Below are 20,129 nucleotides of genomic sequence, written 5' to 3' on the forward strand. Positions count from 1 at the left end.
TGTTTTGAACAGGCGACCTCTAGTGGACGGAAAAGTTACATAGTGTAGCTTTAACAACTAATAAATGCAATGAGAAACAGGTGTGATTAATTAATGAAGCACTGAATAACCATGGTAACAAAATCTAACAAAGGAAAGTCAAAGTCAAACTCAGGCCAAACATGATATACCATGACACTATAAGTTGTGGGTACCAGGTAACAATTGCTGTTAATGAGTTTAGGGCATTTTTACAACTCCATTACTACTTATAGATATTTTCTGACAAGATCTGGCAACCCGGGGCTGGATCTGATATATCTGGCATACTGTGTTTGGAGGTGGTTTATTAATATGTAAGGTTTCTATAACAATGCACTTTCTGTGGTTTGGTGGCTGGGCACACAATCAGTTTCCGTTTTTATTGACATATTGCAGAAACAGTTAGTTCCCTTATAACAGAAACATCCTAACTATAGAAGATGTAATTCTCAAATAGTACAGTATGGGAATCATGAGTAGTTGTCTTTCTTTGCAAGTATATCTATAGATCCATCACAAAATCGGCCTAACCGCTACTGGCTGCATATGCTTTTACTTCACAGTTCATCCCATAAATACAAACCCCAAAGTGGACTATAAATATAGACCTTTTTTATGCAAAAAAAAGATACTATTTGTGACGAATACAATATAACCAAGGGCAACAAAACATACATATCAACAGCCAACGTGTGTGTGTGTGTGTGTGAGAGAGAGAGAGAGAGAGAGAGAGAGAGAGAGAGAGAGAGAGAGAGAGAGAGAGCGAGAGAGAGAGAGAGAGAGATAACAAAAACACATTTCATCAGGAATGAGAAAGAAGGCATGATCTAGCATAATTGAACTTGTTTCTGGACAGATGAACTAGATACAACAAAGTTGATTCAGTGACCCGCACTTGACTCCTGGTTTACTTTCACTTCCGCACGTCGCAATAACCGCAGTTTGCTCCACTCACATATCACATAGTGTACATCATCTTTGAGATCATTTTAGGCAACTATTGAAGCATAAATGTTTACCTTTTCTTTGTCTTGTTACGTAATAAGAGAAATTCAAAAGACTATGTCTTTCAATGTATTATAAAAACATAAATTGCAATTTTTTCACGGTCAAAAGACTGTCTAGTTCCAACCCTTTCTTCCTTCCTGTTCTTCTTCAAAGCTTCTATACACATACGTACCCATGTATAAACAAGTCAAAGTCACTTGACACATGTATGTAATGAATTACAAATAACACAAAATATAAATTTATCACGAACATTTTTCAAAACATAATCAGTCTTTGTATAAGCAAACAATGTTACAAATTATAATTATTAATGTCGTTGTGGATATAACAAGATCCAGTCTCAAGTGCTTTGATATTATTATATATTTCTTTCTCATATTAGGACATTCAAAAGTTTGTGTTGCTCTTAAACCACGTGATTTAACCTATACAATCCAAGTATCCTATGTAATATTAATCAAACTGCTCGTCTTCTTTAGTGAAACATTTAGAATCTGTTGCTGTTTTTCATAGAGTGTTGTAACCGTGGTCAAAGGGAGCTAAAGCCCCAGTTAGTCTGAGGTTAACACTCTATGGTTTTGCTCCGCCTTTGTTAAACTCGTAACATTTGAAATCGAAAGCAATAATCTCGAGCCATTTCTGTCAAGTTCATCAGTGCAAGGCTTTGCGTTTTCAATCTCGACGTGCATTCTCGGACAGGTAAGGTTAACAACTCCCTTTGTTATAGTGGTGGAAACAGTTAAATGAACATTAACAGTGGTTGTGCCAGGGCCGGCCCGTGGCATAGGCGGAATAGGCAAATGCTAGGGGCGCCACTCATCCATAGGGGCGCCAAAATGTATTAATGATACTATTTTATTCATATTAATTTGAAATATTACCAAATAAAGCGCAAAAAAACGTAACCGATTCCCCCGCGTCTTCCCGGTTCACCTCACCAATCTCCCCCGCCGAGCTACTTGAAGTGCGTCAGAAATATAACGCGTGATCGTTTCACACATACTCCGTCTGCAGTGCGTATGCGGTGCGTGTTGCGTTGCGTATGCGGTGCAGGAGCAGCACGCGCTGTTGTGCTTTCATATTGCAGCGCGCAACTGATCCGCGGTTGTACCACAAACACAGCATTTATTCATTATTATTTTCATTTCAAATCCAAAAGTTGTTACTGAACATGGCTTGTCAGAATTGCAATTCTCTTTGTTTACACTTTCATAGATGTCACGTTTTAACGTAGTACATTTAAACAACGTTTTATTCAATTCGTTACTTTATATTTATATAGCCTATATAACTTTATATAGCCTATAGCCTACTTTAGCTCACACAAGTGGCAAAACATTGAAATATAACTTATAGCCTATAAACATTTTAAATTAGAAACTTACAATAGAAACAGCCGACTCTCGTCTTCTCTTTCGTTTTTAAACCCTTTTAAAAGCAGGTCATAAAGACCTTTTTGTTTTTCCACCTCCAGGAACGTACGTGCTCTTCATTATTTCAATTTTTTTAACCTAAATGCCAGGTAAGGTGTCGTTTCCTTGCTTTACCCGAGAAAAAAAAGCCATGTGTTGACTTTGAAACAGAGTATATTTTAAATGACATACATCTGTGGTAAAATTACTAGATTTTCGTGTCAGTACATGTTTATTTTAAAGCGAACATTGTGCTGTCACTCAGTGCCGATCCTGACCTCCCTGGGGCCCAAAGCAAAATTCTGCTAAGGGGCCCTCTAACTGACCCGTGACGCCGTGAGCTATGTAAACCATTTGCCATTGCCACACAGTCACACCTGACACTTCAGTGATCCCAATACAATCCTCCCTCCTTTAAACAAAACAGTCGCAATACAGAATGAGGTTCAAACAAACAATATTTATTGAATAGAGTATTTCCTATAGAATATTAAGATAACAAGTGAATATTATTAAGTAAGTGAATATTAACGTAAACATAAATAAGAAGAAAATAATAAATTATAACTCTGAGCTTTGGCTTTTGGGATTAACTTAGGTTCTCTCTACAGCCTGGGCATTTTCGGCATCAGTATGGGCAACACCAGTCTATTTTATTTAATATTATTAGTATTAGCTATTATTGACTAACTATTAGTAAAAATAATCAAGAATTCACATTGCAAACAGTAAAAAAATGTAATGCTTGATATCAAAAATGCATAAACTGTGAATGAATAAAAGCTAAAATGGCTTGCCATAGCATGTTAAAGTTTTTTTTTATTTTTGTAATACATATGGTGAAGCAATTCTTGATTTATGGTTATTATTAACTGAGGGATGTGCATCCACACATTGACCAGCATGTCCAGCTAATCAACATTTTAAATTCAATATAGCCTATAAATCAAGTCAATCACTGTCAAATTATCAATACATTGCTTTCCATCTTGCATAATTAGTGCAGTGCAGTTGTATAGAGTTTTTAACTACACATTGACTGAGACTAGATAATCAGTGTCTTGTTTTAAAAGTATGTATGTATAATGTGCACTTTTGATGAGGAGTGCCATCATTCACGCCCATATATTGTACAGTCTGTCTGGTCTCCACATATATTTCTGCTTGAAAAATGTGCATTTAATTTCGTGCATATGAATGAACGCATGATAACACACGCGACGCGGTTATCTTTTCCGAGCTGCAGTAAACAAACACCGTTGCACTTTGTCGTTTATCAAAAACAAACGTAATAAATAATTGTATTTTACTCTCACTTTTGTCAGGCACAAAGTGATGCAAGAGATGCACTGCCTGCCTGTACAGCTAGGTTAGCAAGACCGAAAAAACACAACAGAAATGCACATAAACTTTACTTTGCTAACATCAAACTTAGAGAGAAGACAAGTTTACCTGATTGTTGTTCCCGCAGTTCACTTTCATGGTTTTTTTTTTTCCTCTTTTCATTACCAGAAGGATAGTTTCGCTTCATTTTGTCATGGATGTTGTAAACATTAATTGACAGTGACGTGACGCGCTATGACACGGGAGGACGCGGGGCCTTGAGTAATTTGCGGGGCCCTACGCAGCTTGCGTAGTGAACGTATAGGGCTGATCGGCTCTGCTGTCACTTTAATTACGCAGTGCAGCACAGCAAAAAATAGACTCGGTACGGAAACGATCGCCGGACTGCTGCAGACGCAACGCACCTGGAACGGACTGACGGACAGCATCCGCGCGCAGTGTGAAAGCTGTAATCCGTTAACATGGGTACGGAAAAAAATACGCACCGCATACGCACTGCAAACGGAGTATGTGTGAAACGGGCGTAACGTTGGGAATTTGTTGTGTCGCGTCGCCTCTCGCCGCATCTAATGTAGACAGGATTGCTTTCATTTTTTAGGGTGCTTGGCCGCTCGCTCCAGGTGTAGACACGGTGAAAGTTGCCTGATAATTTATGACAGATGGCCGAATTGTAGTGTCATAAAAAACAGAAGCCTTCTGATGCAGGCAAGATAAGGGAAACACTGCAAAAATGCTCTTCTTATTTAGTATTTTTGTCTTGTTTCTAGTCTAATTATCTAAAAACTCTTAAACCAAGATGCATTTAGGCTACTAGATAAGTAAAATAATATTTTTTCTTAAGTGAGTTTATGCTTAAAACAAATAAATTATCTGCCAATGGGGTGAGAAAAATAATCTTGTTTCTGATTGAAATCTTGTTTCTGTCCCTAACAGAAATAAGATAATTTTTCTCACCCCATTTGGCAGATAATTGTGCTAGTTTTAAGCTAAAACTCACTTCTTTTTGATTTTTTCCCCCAGAAAACAAGCAAAACATTATCGAATGTCATTTTAAATACATCTTGATTTAAGAATTTTTTGATGTTTGGACTGGACACAAGAAAAAAGTTACTAAATAAGAAGAGCATTTTTTGCAGTGTAAAGACAGAGGTAAAGTGATGTGATGAATGAACAGTTTATTTAATTGCATAGTAGTAAAATACTAATGTACGCTAATTAATTGCAGTTTTACCTTAAACTATATGCAAGCAGCTGTTCTGGGTTCCCCAGTGGCCACAGACAGTGTATTTTGTAAAAACAAAATCATGTCTGTTTTTAATAAAAGCATGTAATATCATTTTTTTAATAGCCTAATGTTTTTACTCTACAGTTGTGCAGTTTTAAGGGGACAAATTGACATTTTAAATTGTATTTGCCGAAATTAGTAATGATATTTATATACAGGTTTATTTAAAATAGCAACATTTTATGTAAATTTCACATTAAATATCTAAATTTCTCAGTTTAATTCTTGGTGAAAAAACATTAGTAATGATATTTATATACAGGTTTATTTAAAATAGCAACATTTTATGTAAATTTCACATTAAATATCTAAATTTCTCAGTTTAATTCTTGGTGAAAAAACATGAATGTGCATATTAGTGGAAGTTTGCTGCCATCTATTGGAAAACAAACACTTTTGCTAGTTCTCAATAGTTTGTGCATGAATGCTAGATGCAATTACTTGTTATTTGTGTTTAGGCTATAATGTGGCATAGGTGCTATTTTTGTATAGTTTAACTATCATCAGCCTTTTAAAAAAAATAATAATAATAATATCATGAACATAATGATGGGATAGAATGGACTGGACATCATATAAAACAACAACAATAAAAAAAAAAACATCAATGCATTAAAAAAAGAAAACAGTACCAGTGTTTCTGCAACTTAGACTGAAAACATGTAGTGCTAAACCTTGATACAAGGGGCACCAAGTAAAATCTTGCCTAGGGCAGCAAATTGGTCAGGGCCGGCCCTGGGTTGTGCAACTGAAGCGTAAGTGTATTCTCAGTTCTCTTCACTGGCGTTTCTTCCTTGAAGCCAAAAAGTACACAACATTATATAAAGTAGACTCATTTATAGCCGTGCAAATATGCAAACTGAGGAGTTCTCATAAAACATAGAACAATTTCGGACTCCGTTTCTATAGAGACAGAGCGACACGGCACGCGTCATAATCTGAAAACCAGTAACAACACCAGTAGGGTCCGTGTACGTTTTGATAGTTTGTTTTCCAATTTGAAATGAAATAGTACATAGAAACGAGAAAACGGTCGTTTTCCCGTTTTTTCGTTTGTTAAAAAAAACGGAAAACGAGATTTGGCTCGATTTTCGTTTTTTTGGGTCACGGATAGAAAACAGAAACACAACAAATCTCGTTCTCCACATGTGGGCGGTCGTTATAAGCCCCTTTCAGCCGATTGGTGACTCAAATCTGAGACAGTGACGTCATCATCAGTTCGTTCACCAAAATAACAGTCCTCTGCCGCTATATCAGAATATCGCCTTTCTTCTGTGTAACCTAAAGCCAGTCCTTCCAGAAAAATGCGGCTTTTTTTTGTGATTGTTGCGGGCAAAAATCCTTGATTATGCGGCACGTTTTCTTAAAAAATGCGATGAAAAATGCGGGATATTTATGCAATTTTATGCGATAAAATTGCGGGAACTTGCAAAAACTGCGGTTTGATGAGAAAGAGAAAAAAAGCACTACATCACAGAAAGTGCTGGAATATTTCAGTTCTCATCTTGTTTTATTGAAGACCTTAATAATGGCTCAAATTTACAAAACATTTAGTCAATCAAGTTCTGTAGCTTTACAAAAGGAATATGCTACAACTTCTGAAAAAATTAATAAATAACTTCCTGTTTTACAGATGTCGCTATACAAAACAGACATTTGAGTGCTTCCAATGCATAAAGTGCAATCTCTTAAAGGGTTAGTTCACCTAAAAATGAAAATTCTGTCATTAAAGCTACACTATGTAACATTTCCGTCCACTAGAGGTCGCCTGTTCAAAACAAAGGCGTAGTTTGATGACGGCACGTTTGAGCGCAGAATCTCGGGACATGTGGTCTTCACCACAGCCGGTGGAAAACAGTCAGTATAGGACTCGGGCAGAAATCATGTTCATGGATGCGATTATTAACATTACTGTAGTCTGAAGCAGAGCAGGAGCGAGTGTTGTGGAGCTGAGCAAGGCCGCAGGAGCGATTGAAGAGCAGGACTGTTATTATGGCATATTCGCTGGTGGGACTTTTATTATGACACGGTTGCCGGCGCTACTTCCTCTTTTCCAGTGCTGAGTCTGAGGTAACGCAACTCTGTTTATCGTATTAGATATATCTAAGTGTGTTGAAAAGGAAGTTATGACGTTCGCTCAGCGGCTGCTATGACACTTGTTCACACTGCTGTGAGAGTAAAGTGTTTCACTGAATAAAACCGGAGACCGAGGGTGACGCAGATGACGCAATCGACAGGCGACTCCCTCACACGCATAGCTCACACGTCCCGGTTCCTTGGTTAAAATAGCAATTTTCTCACGATTTACAAATAGTTTAAAACATTTGGGATATTCTAAGTACTCAACTGAACAAAATATATAACACTGGCCTAGTGGTTTCTGGATATTTTACTGCAAAAATCCTACATAGTTCACCTTTAATGACTTCCCTTTATGTTGTTGGACACAAATTAAGATATTTTAGTTGAATTCCGATGGCTCAGAAAGGCCTCCATTGGCACAATGTACACTCTCAAGACCCATAAAAGGTAGCCTACTAAAGACGTCGTTACAAAGTCCATCTCACTACAGTGGTTCTACAATAACTTTATGAAGCGACGATAATAGTTATTTTGTGCAAAAAAAACTAAATAACGACTTATATAGTGATGACTGATTTCAAAACACAGCATCATGGTGCTATGAATCATCGAGTCGATTCATGATTCGGATCGCGTGTCAAACTGCTGAAATACGTGACTTTGGCGATCCAACCCGCTGAATCGACTCATTGATTCATAACGCTTCAAACCGCTGAATCAACTCATTGATTCATAACGCTTCAAACCGCTGAATCGACTCATTGATTCATAACGCTTCAAAGCTGTGTTTTGAAATCAGTCAGCACACAGGGAAACTGCTTTGCTCTTTTGCTGTTATTTTTGTTGGCCAATGGGAGTTTGTGCTTCATCATGGTTTCACCGGTATCTATGGTTTCTCCACGGGGTTTGAAGCTTTTCGATGACGTTCGCGTCGGGTAATCACGTCACTTCAAAACGTTCCCATGGCAATAGGCGGAAATGGCGGCTCTTGTGTGAAGTAAACGAAATTTTTTCAACTTTCTGCTAATATATATGACTTTTTTTGCAACGAAAATGCGGGGATTATGAAATCATGATAGCCCCGCATATTTTGCACGCGGAAATAGGCAATTTATGCGGCGAAAGTGCGGCGTATTTGAAAAAATGCGGCCCCCGCATGAATATGCGGACTTTGGCTGATTATGCGTTAAATCACGCGATCGCATAATCGCGTTTTTCTGGAGGGACTGTAAAGCTATTTCACGTAAATATTTATTTCAGAAAAGTTAATCAGGCAGCTGTAATGCCGTTTGTTGTTTAATTGTTGCATTTTTAGCCTTTCCTTTTGGTAATAGGCCTAATTAATTAAGTAAAATAAATTTCACGCACAGATATAGGCTATTTGTTCCTTTCATATAATTTGATCCTATTTTATTTCCTTCACAGCGCAGCAGGTGATGATGATGATGATGATGATGATGAAATGTGATGTGATTTTTTTAATGATTTACAGACACATATCAATTCTAATTTAATCTTGTCGGTGAAGATGATCGTGTCAGTTGAGAGTCAGGGGAAAAACCCAGAAAATGATATTAAAAAGGCAGGCAACAATAATTTTCGTTTAAGTTTTTCAACTAATATTTATATTTTCATATGTTTTAGGTTTATTTCGATTAGCATAAATGTTTTAATAATTAACTATAATAACTAACTATAACAATAATAATCCTGTCCGGGCAAAACATCTACAGAACTGCATTACAGTACATTTTCACGATTTATATTATAAGTCTATTAATATTTACAAAGATTCACGAATTATTTAATTCCGTCTGTGACAATCTCAGGACTGAGAGTCTGACGCTCATCGAGGCCAATAAACCTACAATATTGTTGAAAACATAATTTACATTAATTTTAAGAATAATGCTGGAAAGTGATAATAGTGATAAGTGCCTCTTTTGCCAACTTTAATTTATCAGTTTTATCTTGATAATAGGCTACGACAGTATGCTGTAGCAGTAATGTTATATGAATAGTTTTTAAAAAAGGCACGATTTTGTGAGCACTAGGCGAACTGAATGTGAATAGCCTATACTCCTCTCCTCATCCCCACAGCGCCAGGCCTGCTCTACAGCGTGGCGTTTTTGTTCATTATGTTAATAACAGTTCTATGTTTAATATAGGCCTACGAGAGTTTGTGTTTTGCTGTTTTACATTGAAGCAATTGATGCAGAATCGCTAATTGCCATTAAAATTTGAAAGTAAAATGTTCACGGCCAATTCATTTAAAAGCGAAGGAAAGACAACAAAAGTGAGGATAGCAAATAAAGTGTGACATAGGCTATAATAATGTTCATTATGTTAATTAAATTTCTAGGGAAATGTTTAATTTAAGAGATGTCAAATAGGAATAACTTTTCATTAGCCTTATTATATTATATTTCAAATTTTTATATTTTCAAATTTTGTTTTTTGTTTTGGTCTATAGCCCAGATAACAATTGTTGGTTCCCAGAACGTTCTGGGAACGTTAGTTTCTGGTTCCCAGAACGTTCTCAGAACGTTCCCAGAACAGGCATCCTAACGTTCTCTATTGGTTAGCCAGAAAGTTTTCTTTACGTAAATAGAACATTCCCCTAACCTCTTTACTCCGATATAATTTACCCTGCTGTAGCTATAGTAATCGTCCAGCAATGCCCGCGTCCCATAGGGTATAAGCGGCATGGAAAACGAATGAATGGACGTCAATAATCAGCCTACAACAAACCAGTCTTGTTTTGAACTTATTTAATCAATAGAAATAATTCAAGCACATAAACCTTAATATGGAGGATTAAATAAGATTGAATTATGCATTAATATGTACATTTCGTAACTTGTATCACTGACACGTTACTCAGTTACCACAACCAGGTTTTACGTTTAAGTGCCAAATAACAATGACTTTAACACAATATGTGGTTTTAAAAATATGAATTTTATTCACAGACATTAATAATGTATAAAGATTACTTTAACTGGGATAACATTGCATTATTTTCTTACCACTGAATTAACGGAACGTAGCTTCTCTCTTTTGGTCAGGAAACCAAAACTGCTCGGTTAACATCATGTTGTCTTCAATTCCGTGTCAAATCTCTCTGATATCACACTATTTACACTGGTATATTTATTAAGTATAACCCATTATTCAATAAAGATCGATAAAATAATCCCAGCCAGCACAGTCATGTGGGGCCCATATGGGTGTCACCTGGGCTGTCTAACTGGGGCCCAGCCAGTTTTGTCCTCAGTTTCCATGTAGGCCCCACATGGGCTAGCCCAGATGAACTGAACACTGCTCAGTGTGCACACTACAGGCTGTTAAATGTAACTGAATCAGTGTTGGAGTTAATGAGATAATTAAGTGATTAATAGAGTAAAGACTGAATATTATTGAAGACTCCTGATGATAACAAGCAGAATCACTGAAGGACAGAGAAACACAACAGACTTCAGACACAACTTCACAAAAGCATTATCAGCTTCCCTTTTTACCTATTAGATTGACTTTCTGTTATCTTAGTTTTTATTGATAATTCCCACTGAGCAAAGGCGTACGTTGAAAAGACGTCCACTGAGGAGCCAGAATTTAAGTTTTTATGACGTCTGTTTTTGACGTGTTCTGCACGTCCGATATAGACGTTCATGGAACCTCAGGGTTAAAAACTAGTTCAAATTGTGGACATATTTTCCATTTGTAATTGCAAAGCAACTCACAGAGAGTGTGTGTTTGTCCAGAAATCATGAAAATAAAAGAAACTTAGCTCACACCTTTAGACACTTTAGAAAACGTATCATCTGTAATTCACACATCTTTGGATCGAGAGAGAATCGTGGGATTCAATCCAGGATCTTCTTGCTGTGAGGAGACAGTGTTTCCCACTGAGACACTGGAGCTGCCCTTAATCACAGACATAAGACACACTTTGACTATTTCTGTCAGACGTCTACAGAAGCTCTTACTGAGAATTAACAGAGCTTTAGATGTTGATGTTTATGGTTAATTTGAAGTCACCATTGTGGTGGGAAGCGTTTGCTTTAGTTGGGCTCTTGGTCCCTGTATTTGTGTTAGCTTTTCTTTGGCTGCTCTAACTGTGTGTGTGAAACACAATAGTTGTGGCTGAGAAAGCAAAGATAAAGTGACTTCAGGTGTTGTCAGCTCCTTGTTGATGACTAAATCATCAGAAGTCTAGAATCTGATGTTATGCTTTTGAGTTTTATGTTCTTGTTTGGCAAATAATAATTGGTTTGTATACTATAACCTTGTGAATCCACTGTATCGGGACTAATAGCAATAAAATAATCACTTATCCTGAAAGATGATAAAACAGCAGGTGCACATTGTTTTGAGAAAATATTTCACATAGTCACACGCAGACATCAAGATTTTGCATATGATTCACAACAACGGTGACAATCATAACAAAAAAAACTTCATACTGCAATGCATGATGGGTAGCTTCAAAGTACAAAACTCATGCTTGATTGTCACCGTTGTATTGCTTGAAGCGGCCTCATTGTCATTTCAGAAATCAGAATCAGAAAGAGCTTTATTGCCAATTTACCCCACACAAGGAATTGTTCTTGGTGCTGAAGCTTCCAGTGCACATATACAAAACAAACACAACAAGAACATAGTAATACAAATTCTAAGAATAAAAATATGAAAATTGCAAAAAATTAGATCACAGTTAGTCAGAATAAACATTTACAGATTATAAACATATTTACAGTATGTGAGTAGTATGAATAAATATAAATATCTCCTGAGTTTAGAAGATATTCCACTAAATAGTGACGCGTCCGCAAGAGCGCAAGAGTGCGCGCGGCAAAAATTACGTCAACGCGGAGTTGGCGGTTGTGCGCGTTCGTGCGTGTTGGGTGCGCAAGACCCATCGCCTGGCGGTGTGCACAAGGGGGTAATCCAGCCCCCGGAAACCATACCTTCCATAGGCGCGGCCATTGCTAACCAAGCCATCACCTGCTGTTAGCATCGCATTGACTCCCATTCATTTTGGCCTCACTTTGACAGTGAATATCTTTACATGCTCACTGAGGAGGCTTACGGTGGAAATACTCGTGTGGGGGTCGCCGGAGGGGAACCATGCACACGGGGCACCTGGCCGGACATGAGGGTCTGGGCTCGAAAGGGCAGACTGAACTGATGTCGGCGTCGACAGTGCTGGAGGAACTCAGGGCTCTCGGGGAAGCTCACCTGAGGAGAATATCGCACGTATCCAGTCCGTGGAGGGGATTGGCGAGCAAGCGAAGGCATCTGTTGATACAACAACATGCCTGGAAACTTGTTCTAAGGACACTCCGGTCCGTAGAAACCTGAGGTTCGACCACGGGGTGAGCGTCTGTAAGCAGGCCTGAATCACTTGTACCCGGAGCGTGCCAGACCGCCATGCCCATCTCGGGACTCGATCGCGTAGCCAAAGCTGAAGCGGTCTCATATGTAGCAATCCGAGCGGCGTCAACGCGGCTGCAGATGCCATATGCCCCAGGAGCATCTGAAATAGTTTCAGTGGAACCGCACTCTCGCTCTCGATTTGACGGAGATTCAGCAGAGACTGCGCGCGCTGGCTCGTAAGCTGCGCGCACATGGCGACCGAGTCTATATCCATTCCGAGAAAAGAGATCCTCTGCACGGGGCAAAGTTTCCTCTACTCCCAGTTGACCCGAAGGCCCAGACGGGCTAAGTGATGGAGCACTAGATCTCTGTGTTCGCAAACCTGCGGTCGAGAGTGACTCATTATAAGCCAGTCGTCGAGGTAGTTCAGGATGCGAACCCCGTGCTGCAGGAGGGGCACAAGGGCTACCTCGACAATCTTCGTAAAGACGCGAGGGGCCCACAGGCAACAGGGTGTTCAACAGTGGGGGGACCCCAGTGTACCCTTGGCCGCGGCCCCATCGAGGGCAGAGAAGGCGGAGGAGGCCACCGAACGGTCACGGGAAGCACGGGGACTTCCAGGACCGCGTGATCTCATCATGCATCTCGGGAGCGAAAGGCATTGGGCTGTCAGCTGTCAGGTGCCGCCCCCAAAACCAATCGTGACAGGGCAGAGTTCCACACCAGCCCGAGGCTCGCGGCTGCCCGAGATAACATGGCTGTCAACTCTAGGTCGGAACCGGCAGCGCTGACACACCCGACGGCGGAGCGCAGCCGAATCGTCATCCCCAAAGGACTCTAGCCCACCTTGAGATGCGGTGATCGACATCTTGTGAACAAAACGAACGGGGCGTCATAGACGGTCCCGCCGCTTCAGTCCAGCACTCGCGGGAAGCGATGTGCGAGAGGGGGGCGTGGCCAGAGGAATGATCGTCGGGGTTCTTAATACCACAGCACCGCCCTCAGGTCACCCTGGCCACCAGCCAAAGTACCACCTCTCTCGGAGACGGTAGATTGGGGTGTGGCAGAGGGGACTCTCTCTCCACACGGAGATCACTGAGTCTCGACCGCGACATCGCGATGGTCACGTTCCTGCAGTGGGAACATGACACATCCACAAACACTGCCCGAACGTGCTGAAGCCCAAACACGTCAAGCAGTGAATGTGCCCATAGACAGCAACGGAGATTGATCGCACCCGGAAGTGCACGGGCGAACCGTCTTGAAAAAGAAGTGCCACGCGCAAGCTCTTTTTGTGAGAGGAAAGCTCTGCAGAGTGCCGAAGCGCCCAGGGAAAACACACAGAGCTGTTGCAGATCACTGCACAGATCAGCAGGCAGGCAATATGAGATCGCTGGAACGCGCCGTCACACCAACACCCTGGAGAACCGCTCATCTCGAAGACTGAAGAGAAGACTTCAGAATTCAGGCTTGTAGGAGTGAAGAGATGCTCTTGGCTCCAAAGCAGAAACAAAATGCGATGTTGCCAGCGTACTTCCTTATATACCCACGATGTGGGGTGGAGTTACACATGCAAATTCTGCATGCCCATGGCATTGGCACGGCGCTGTTAAATTCCTCGAAGGTAATTGGCTTCTAAGCGAAACCCCCATTCGTTAGTCACTAACGTTACGTTGTAGTGACTGAACGAAAGGGAACATGTTTTCCCCACAGCCAGTGCCGGCCCATGGAGTTGTGGGGCCCTAGGCGAGATCATGAAAATAGGCCCCACTGGAGTAAACACGATCATAACAATTTTACATGTTGAGAGAAAGCATATAAAATGGCAATTTAATTATTTAAGTGTATAAATGTATTCAACATAAGTGTAGCTATAAAATATATTCAACATACATATGAACAAAAATATTTGATTGAAAAATATTGATTTAAACAAGAGTGCAAGTGAGCTTGAAAAATGAATTTAAATAAATAAAATGTGTGAATAGTACATGACGTCACAATGTACAATGAATTTGAGTACAATGAAATCAAATAAAACATAAATTATATTTTTAAAAAATTTTTATATACATATATAAGGCTACAGATCAGTCAATAAGTGTATACATGTGTAGTAAGTGTAATATTCAACATACATACGTAAAAATAATTAAACAGATTTAAACAAATGCAAGTTTAGAGTACAAGTATGTAATCGATCCTGCTCAGCCCGCTCCGAGTGAGATTCGAACTGGTGTCTCCGGCATTACGTGTTCTTTACAAACCTGTCTGCACTCCACCTTCATTTAACCAGATAACTTCCTCAGACAGTAAATCAATACAAAATGGACGAGTAGATGATTCTTAAATGTGGGCCGCTTAAATACACTTAAATACAAAATCGCTCATAGCGCTTAGAATCCAGCGCAATATTCCGCTTTTTCAGGGAACTCGTGTAACCTGTGACGTTTTTTTTTTTAACTAGCATGTTTCTTGGAAATCCTCGCTCTAAGCTATGACTCATCAAAGTTCGTCGCAATGCAAAGTCTATGGGACTTTTTCGGCTACTTTTTCGCCCGTTGGGCAAACATCGTACACCCGATCGCTTCGAAAAAATAGCACACCATTCCTCAATAATTTGCACGATTTGACACCTCACGGGTCTATGATAAACGGTGCGGGAGAAGTAGCGCGCCAAAGTTTTGTGTGGAAGAATAATAATAAGTATGCAAGATAACAACAGTGATGCCTTGGCTTTGGCAAGCACCACTAATTAAGTTTATTTAGTATTTCAGTAAGTTGTCTCTCTCAAGCCAACCTAATAAACATTAGACAGACTGAACCACCGACCGTAACATTAACATTCCTCACTCCTGTTTGTTATTTGCCTTATAAATGACAGTAACATTATTAGTTTTAATATCATTTTTGACAGGTTGGTAAATATTTGTGATTTCTCTTTATTATGACAAGGGGTCTAATATAGGCTATTTGTTAAGCACTATATATTTAAACATTTAATTTAATGTAGGTCATTTTTGGCTTTTATTTCGTACTTTAATCCTAATTTTAAATCATTTGTAAAAAGCACCACAGGATGTGTACTGTGAGTGTCAATGTGATAACTAATAATGTAATAACTAACAAATAAATGTGAACTCTCACATCTAATGAAAAATAAGAACAAGGACCAGCAATACATCACATATTTTCACATTTTTAAGATGCTAATCACGTCAAATCTTAACCTTTATTTTACAGATTTGATATAAAAATTTTACTGTAACAACAAAAGCATATATTTTGAATGGAAACATTTGAAACAGAATGTTTTTTTACATTTATTTTTTACACCATGTTCATTTTATGTGTTTCTAGGCTACGGGATAAAAATGGAGATGACTAATGTGATGCCAAATCTGCGTCTGAATTTGGTCTTGCTGGGAAAATCTGGAGTTGGGAAAAGTGCATCAGGAAACACAATACTGGGACGAGAAGCTTTCCCATCGGAGAAAAGCTCAGTTTCAGTCACTCAAGATTTTGCTGGTGAAGTCGGTGACGTTTGTAAATTACCGGTCACTGTTTATGACACACCGGGGTTTTCTGGTACAGAGAGCGAGGAAGAGCTTGGGAAATATGAAGAGGTGCTGCAGAAATGTGAATCAGGCCTTTGTGCATTTCTCGTGGTTCTCCAGTGTGACAGATTCACTGAAGAAGATCAAGAAACTGTGGAGAAGATTGAGAAGCTGCTGAAAGAAAAGCGCATGCAGAATGTCTGGATCCTCTTCACTGGAGGAGATCAACTCAAAGATGAATATAAGAGCACAAAGCAACTCATTGAAAAGACTGAAGCCTTGAAGAATCTTATTCAGAAATATGAGGGCAGATTCCACAATTTCAACAACAAGACGAATAAAACTAGTGGTCAAGTGGATTCTCTGATATCTAAAGTTTTCCTGAGGAACTTAGAGAATTGTAAGTTTATTTGAATTAGATTTAATGGAAACAGATTTAGATTCCTTGCTTATTAATAACTTAATTCATCCATTTATTATTATGGCCACGGTAACTTTTTGCCATGGGAGATTATACCAGTAAAGGAAAACTACTTTTTTGTTTTTTTTTGTTTTTTAGTTTTAACAAATGGAACAATCCCAAAGTTTTGGAATATAAAGCAGCAGCGATAGAGTCAGATATTATCTGTCTGTATAATTGGTATACTGTATGTTAACTGTAAAATATAGTCATATAAATTAAACACAACATTCATGCCTTTTCATGTATATTCATACGTCTCTACCCCTTTTATATTTCTCCATCTCCTTATGTTGTTTGTTCTAAGAGTACGTTCAAGTCATGTCGTAAAGATCGTATTTACGAGTTGAACGCAAATGAACGCAACCACAAAGTCGTAAATACCAGTTGGAAGTTCGGGATTTTCTTCGGGAAGCCCCGATCTGGGGTGCGTTTCCCGTACAACGATGTAACTCCCTGCTAGACTACCATAGTATGATGCATCGTTGAAGAAATCAACTAGCTAGTCACGACTGTTTCCCGAAACTATATTGTCGCAAATCTGTCGTTCAACCACGTTGGTTAATGATGTCACACAGGTGGTGGAGTATTAACTTAATGGATTTAATTAGTTTGAGATCAAATTAATGCTAGATTTTTTGCGATAAATTACAGACATGGCATCTCAGGATTAATTCTTATTTTTCTCAGTTATTTTGTTTTATTTTCAGATTCAATCACAAGCTCGATTTTATATAGGCCTACTAGTGCTCGTCCGCACAAAACGGAGCTTTAAATCTCTTGACAAACTAAAAGACATAATTGACATTTGTATGTATTCTAAATAAAAGATATAGGTTGGACTGAGTGTCAGCTTGCTTATTTTGCTCAAGGTAAGGATTTATTAAGTCCACATGTCATGTCATGGTAGAGAGCTGTTGTTCCAACCTCGCTGTTTGCGAACGTTCGTTGGAACGATGGTTTCGGGAAACACCGACTGGTTGAACTATGTTGATAACGACGGAACTTGCGACCATAGTTGGCTAATGATGCTTTTGGGAAACGCACCCCTGTACGATTTGGGGGCAACGGATGCAACGTCTGTAGTTGAATATAACGGGTATTTAGCAGTGACACTGACAGTCTTGGTCATTTACAACAAAGTAAGCTATCCTTGTAATATAACAATTAGCCTAATATATAACAATACTGTTTACAGTGGCTTCATAGATTCATTAAAAACGTAAAAGATTATAACTCAGCTGATGCACATTCTTTGTTCTTCATTTTCTATAAGCAGAGATAACAAACCTTGATGAATTTTCGTGAAATTCATTAAAAGAAGGTACACCTCCATCTTGCACCGACCAAAGAGACTTGAACGCACATGATGTCTTAAACACGTCTTCTCACCTCGTAAATACGAACTGGACCCAGTTTAAATTACATTAAATTTGCAGTTTTAATATGTGGGCCATGAACCCACACCAGAATTTTTCAGTGGAAAAGTGCCTTCCAGGATTAAATATGTGATTGTTTGAACTGTTTTCTTTTTTTTTGCAGTGCCAAAAAAACCACAGCAAAGAATTCCAATCAACATCCAAGATATCCCTGTCGACAGACGTTCATCCAGACGGATTGTTCTTCTGGGTAAAAGTGGAGTGGGGAAGAGTGCAGCTGGAAACACAATACTGGGACAGAAAGAGTTTAAATCTGAGATGAGTGCGAATTCAGTAACCAGTAAATGTTCAGAGAAACACGCCACTGTTTCAGGCAGATCTTTGTCTGTAGTTGATACTCCTGGATTCTTTGATACAGAGGTGAAACATGAAGACATAATGACAGAGATAGCGAGAAGTGTTTATATATCCAGTCCTGGACCGCACGCTTTTCTCATTGTTCTCAGAGTAATTGATAGATTCACTGAACAGGAGCAGCAGATTCCTCAGCTCATTGAGATGCTGTTTGGTCAGGAGGTGCTAAAATACTCCACCATTCTCTTCACTAATGGAGATCAGCTAGAAGGAGAGACCATAGAGGAACTCATTGAAAAGAACAGTAAATTAAGACATCTAGTTGCTCAGTGTGGAGGCAGATATCACGTCTTCAACAACAGAGATCAGAATAACAGAGAGCAAGTGAATGATCTACTGCAGAAGATTGACACAACGATAGAGCAGAACGGAGGAGGACACTACAGTAATCAGATGTACGAAGATGCTCAGAGATTCAGACAAAAGGAAGAAGAGCAGAGACGGAGAGAGGGAGAGGAGAGAATACAACAGAAGTTGAAACAAATGCAAGAGGAGGATGAAAAAGTGACAAAGGAGACTGAGGAAAGAGTCAGAGCAGAGATTGAAGCTGAATTAGATAGAGAAGCAACGAGCCAAAGGGGATTTTTAAATTTTATTTCCGAGTACAAAAGTTATTTTCAAATGGCAGCTTTTGTTGTTGCTGGAATAACTATTGGAGCATTGGTTTTAACTGGTACTGGAGCTGGTCTTGGAGCTGGTCTTGGAGCTGTTGCTGGAGCTGTTGTTTGAGTTAGGGTTAGCAAAAATGCCAGTTGAGCTGTCACTGTTGGCACACTGGTCTTTGATCATATTTATATATATATATATATATATAGGTGCTGGTCATATAATTAGAATATCATCAAAAAGTTGATTTATTTCACTAATTCCATTCAAAAAGTGAAACTTGTATATTTTATTAATTCATTACACACAGACTGATATATTTCAAATGTTTATTTCTTTTAATTTTGATGATTATAACTGACAACTAAGGAAAATCCCAAATTCAGTATCTCAGAAAATTAGAATATTACTTAAGACCAATACATGTACTTCTTTGTTTTCCTCTATATTATTTCTTAAAATGTGTACTTGTTTTACTAATCTGTATATTCATTTGTTATATCTGTTTTTATATTGTTGTGGTATCTGAAAGAGAGAGAATTTTAAGAGAGAGACATTCTATGTAATCATAAAGATAATCATAGTCATAAAGATAATAACTGAACTGCAAAAGTGAGGCATATGTCATCGGTTTAATGACCGGTTTCATTTCCATTCCATTCCCTTTGCTTGTTATATTAAAACTAGTTATAGGATATAAGGATTCTCAAATGTAAACTGTTGCTTCAAGAAAGCATCCATACATTTGTGTTGTTTTACTTTCTTTTATATGCATTTATTCTTCATATATTCAATCGTTTATCATTTTCTTATTTTATTTAATCATATCATCATTAATAATAATCATTTAAACAATGTATATACTCATTTCATTCACTGATTAGTCATTTGTGGATACGGATTTGTACTGATCAGACAAAGTATGACCATTGTAACACACACAACTAAAATTATTCAATAAACCTCCACTTTTTTACTATCATCACTTTGTGTCCTGCTCCTGCTCTTCTCTGGCTTTACTTGGTCAGCTTCTTGGCTGATAGATACTCTTAATACAGTTTTGGGTACACTGTCACAGCACAGTTGCAGCAAGTTAAAAAGCCAAAAAAGGTCTCAATATATTCAAACCCTCAATATGAAACAAAAGTACTCAGAGATCCAAAAAATAAAAGCACAAAC

The 20,129-nt window shown here is 38.6% G+C and overlaps 1 protein-coding gene across 1 annotated transcript; it reads left to right on the plus strand.

Annotated features, from left to right (window-relative positions):
• Positions 1-1,593: 1,593 nt before the first annotated feature.
• Positions 1,594-19,217, plus strand: LOC307120942 (GTPase IMAP family member 8-like). The gene is made up of 3 exons (XM_079808227.1): positions 1,594-1,731; positions 15,895-16,491; positions 18,094-19,217. The coding sequence occupies exons 2-3, from the start codon at positions 15,909-15,911 to the stop codon at positions 19,071-19,073; spliced, it is 1,563 nt and encodes a 520-aa protein (XP_079664353.1). The 5' UTR covers positions 1,594-1,731; positions 15,895-15,908; the 3' UTR covers positions 19,074-19,217.
• Positions 19,218-20,129: the final 912 nt, after the last annotated feature.

Source organism: Gobio gobio, assembly GCF_949357685.1.
Source record: "Gobio gobio genome assembly, chromosome: 24".
In the NCBI taxonomy this organism is placed as follows: Eukaryota; Metazoa; Chordata; class Actinopteri; order Cypriniformes; family Gobionidae; genus Gobio; species Gobio gobio.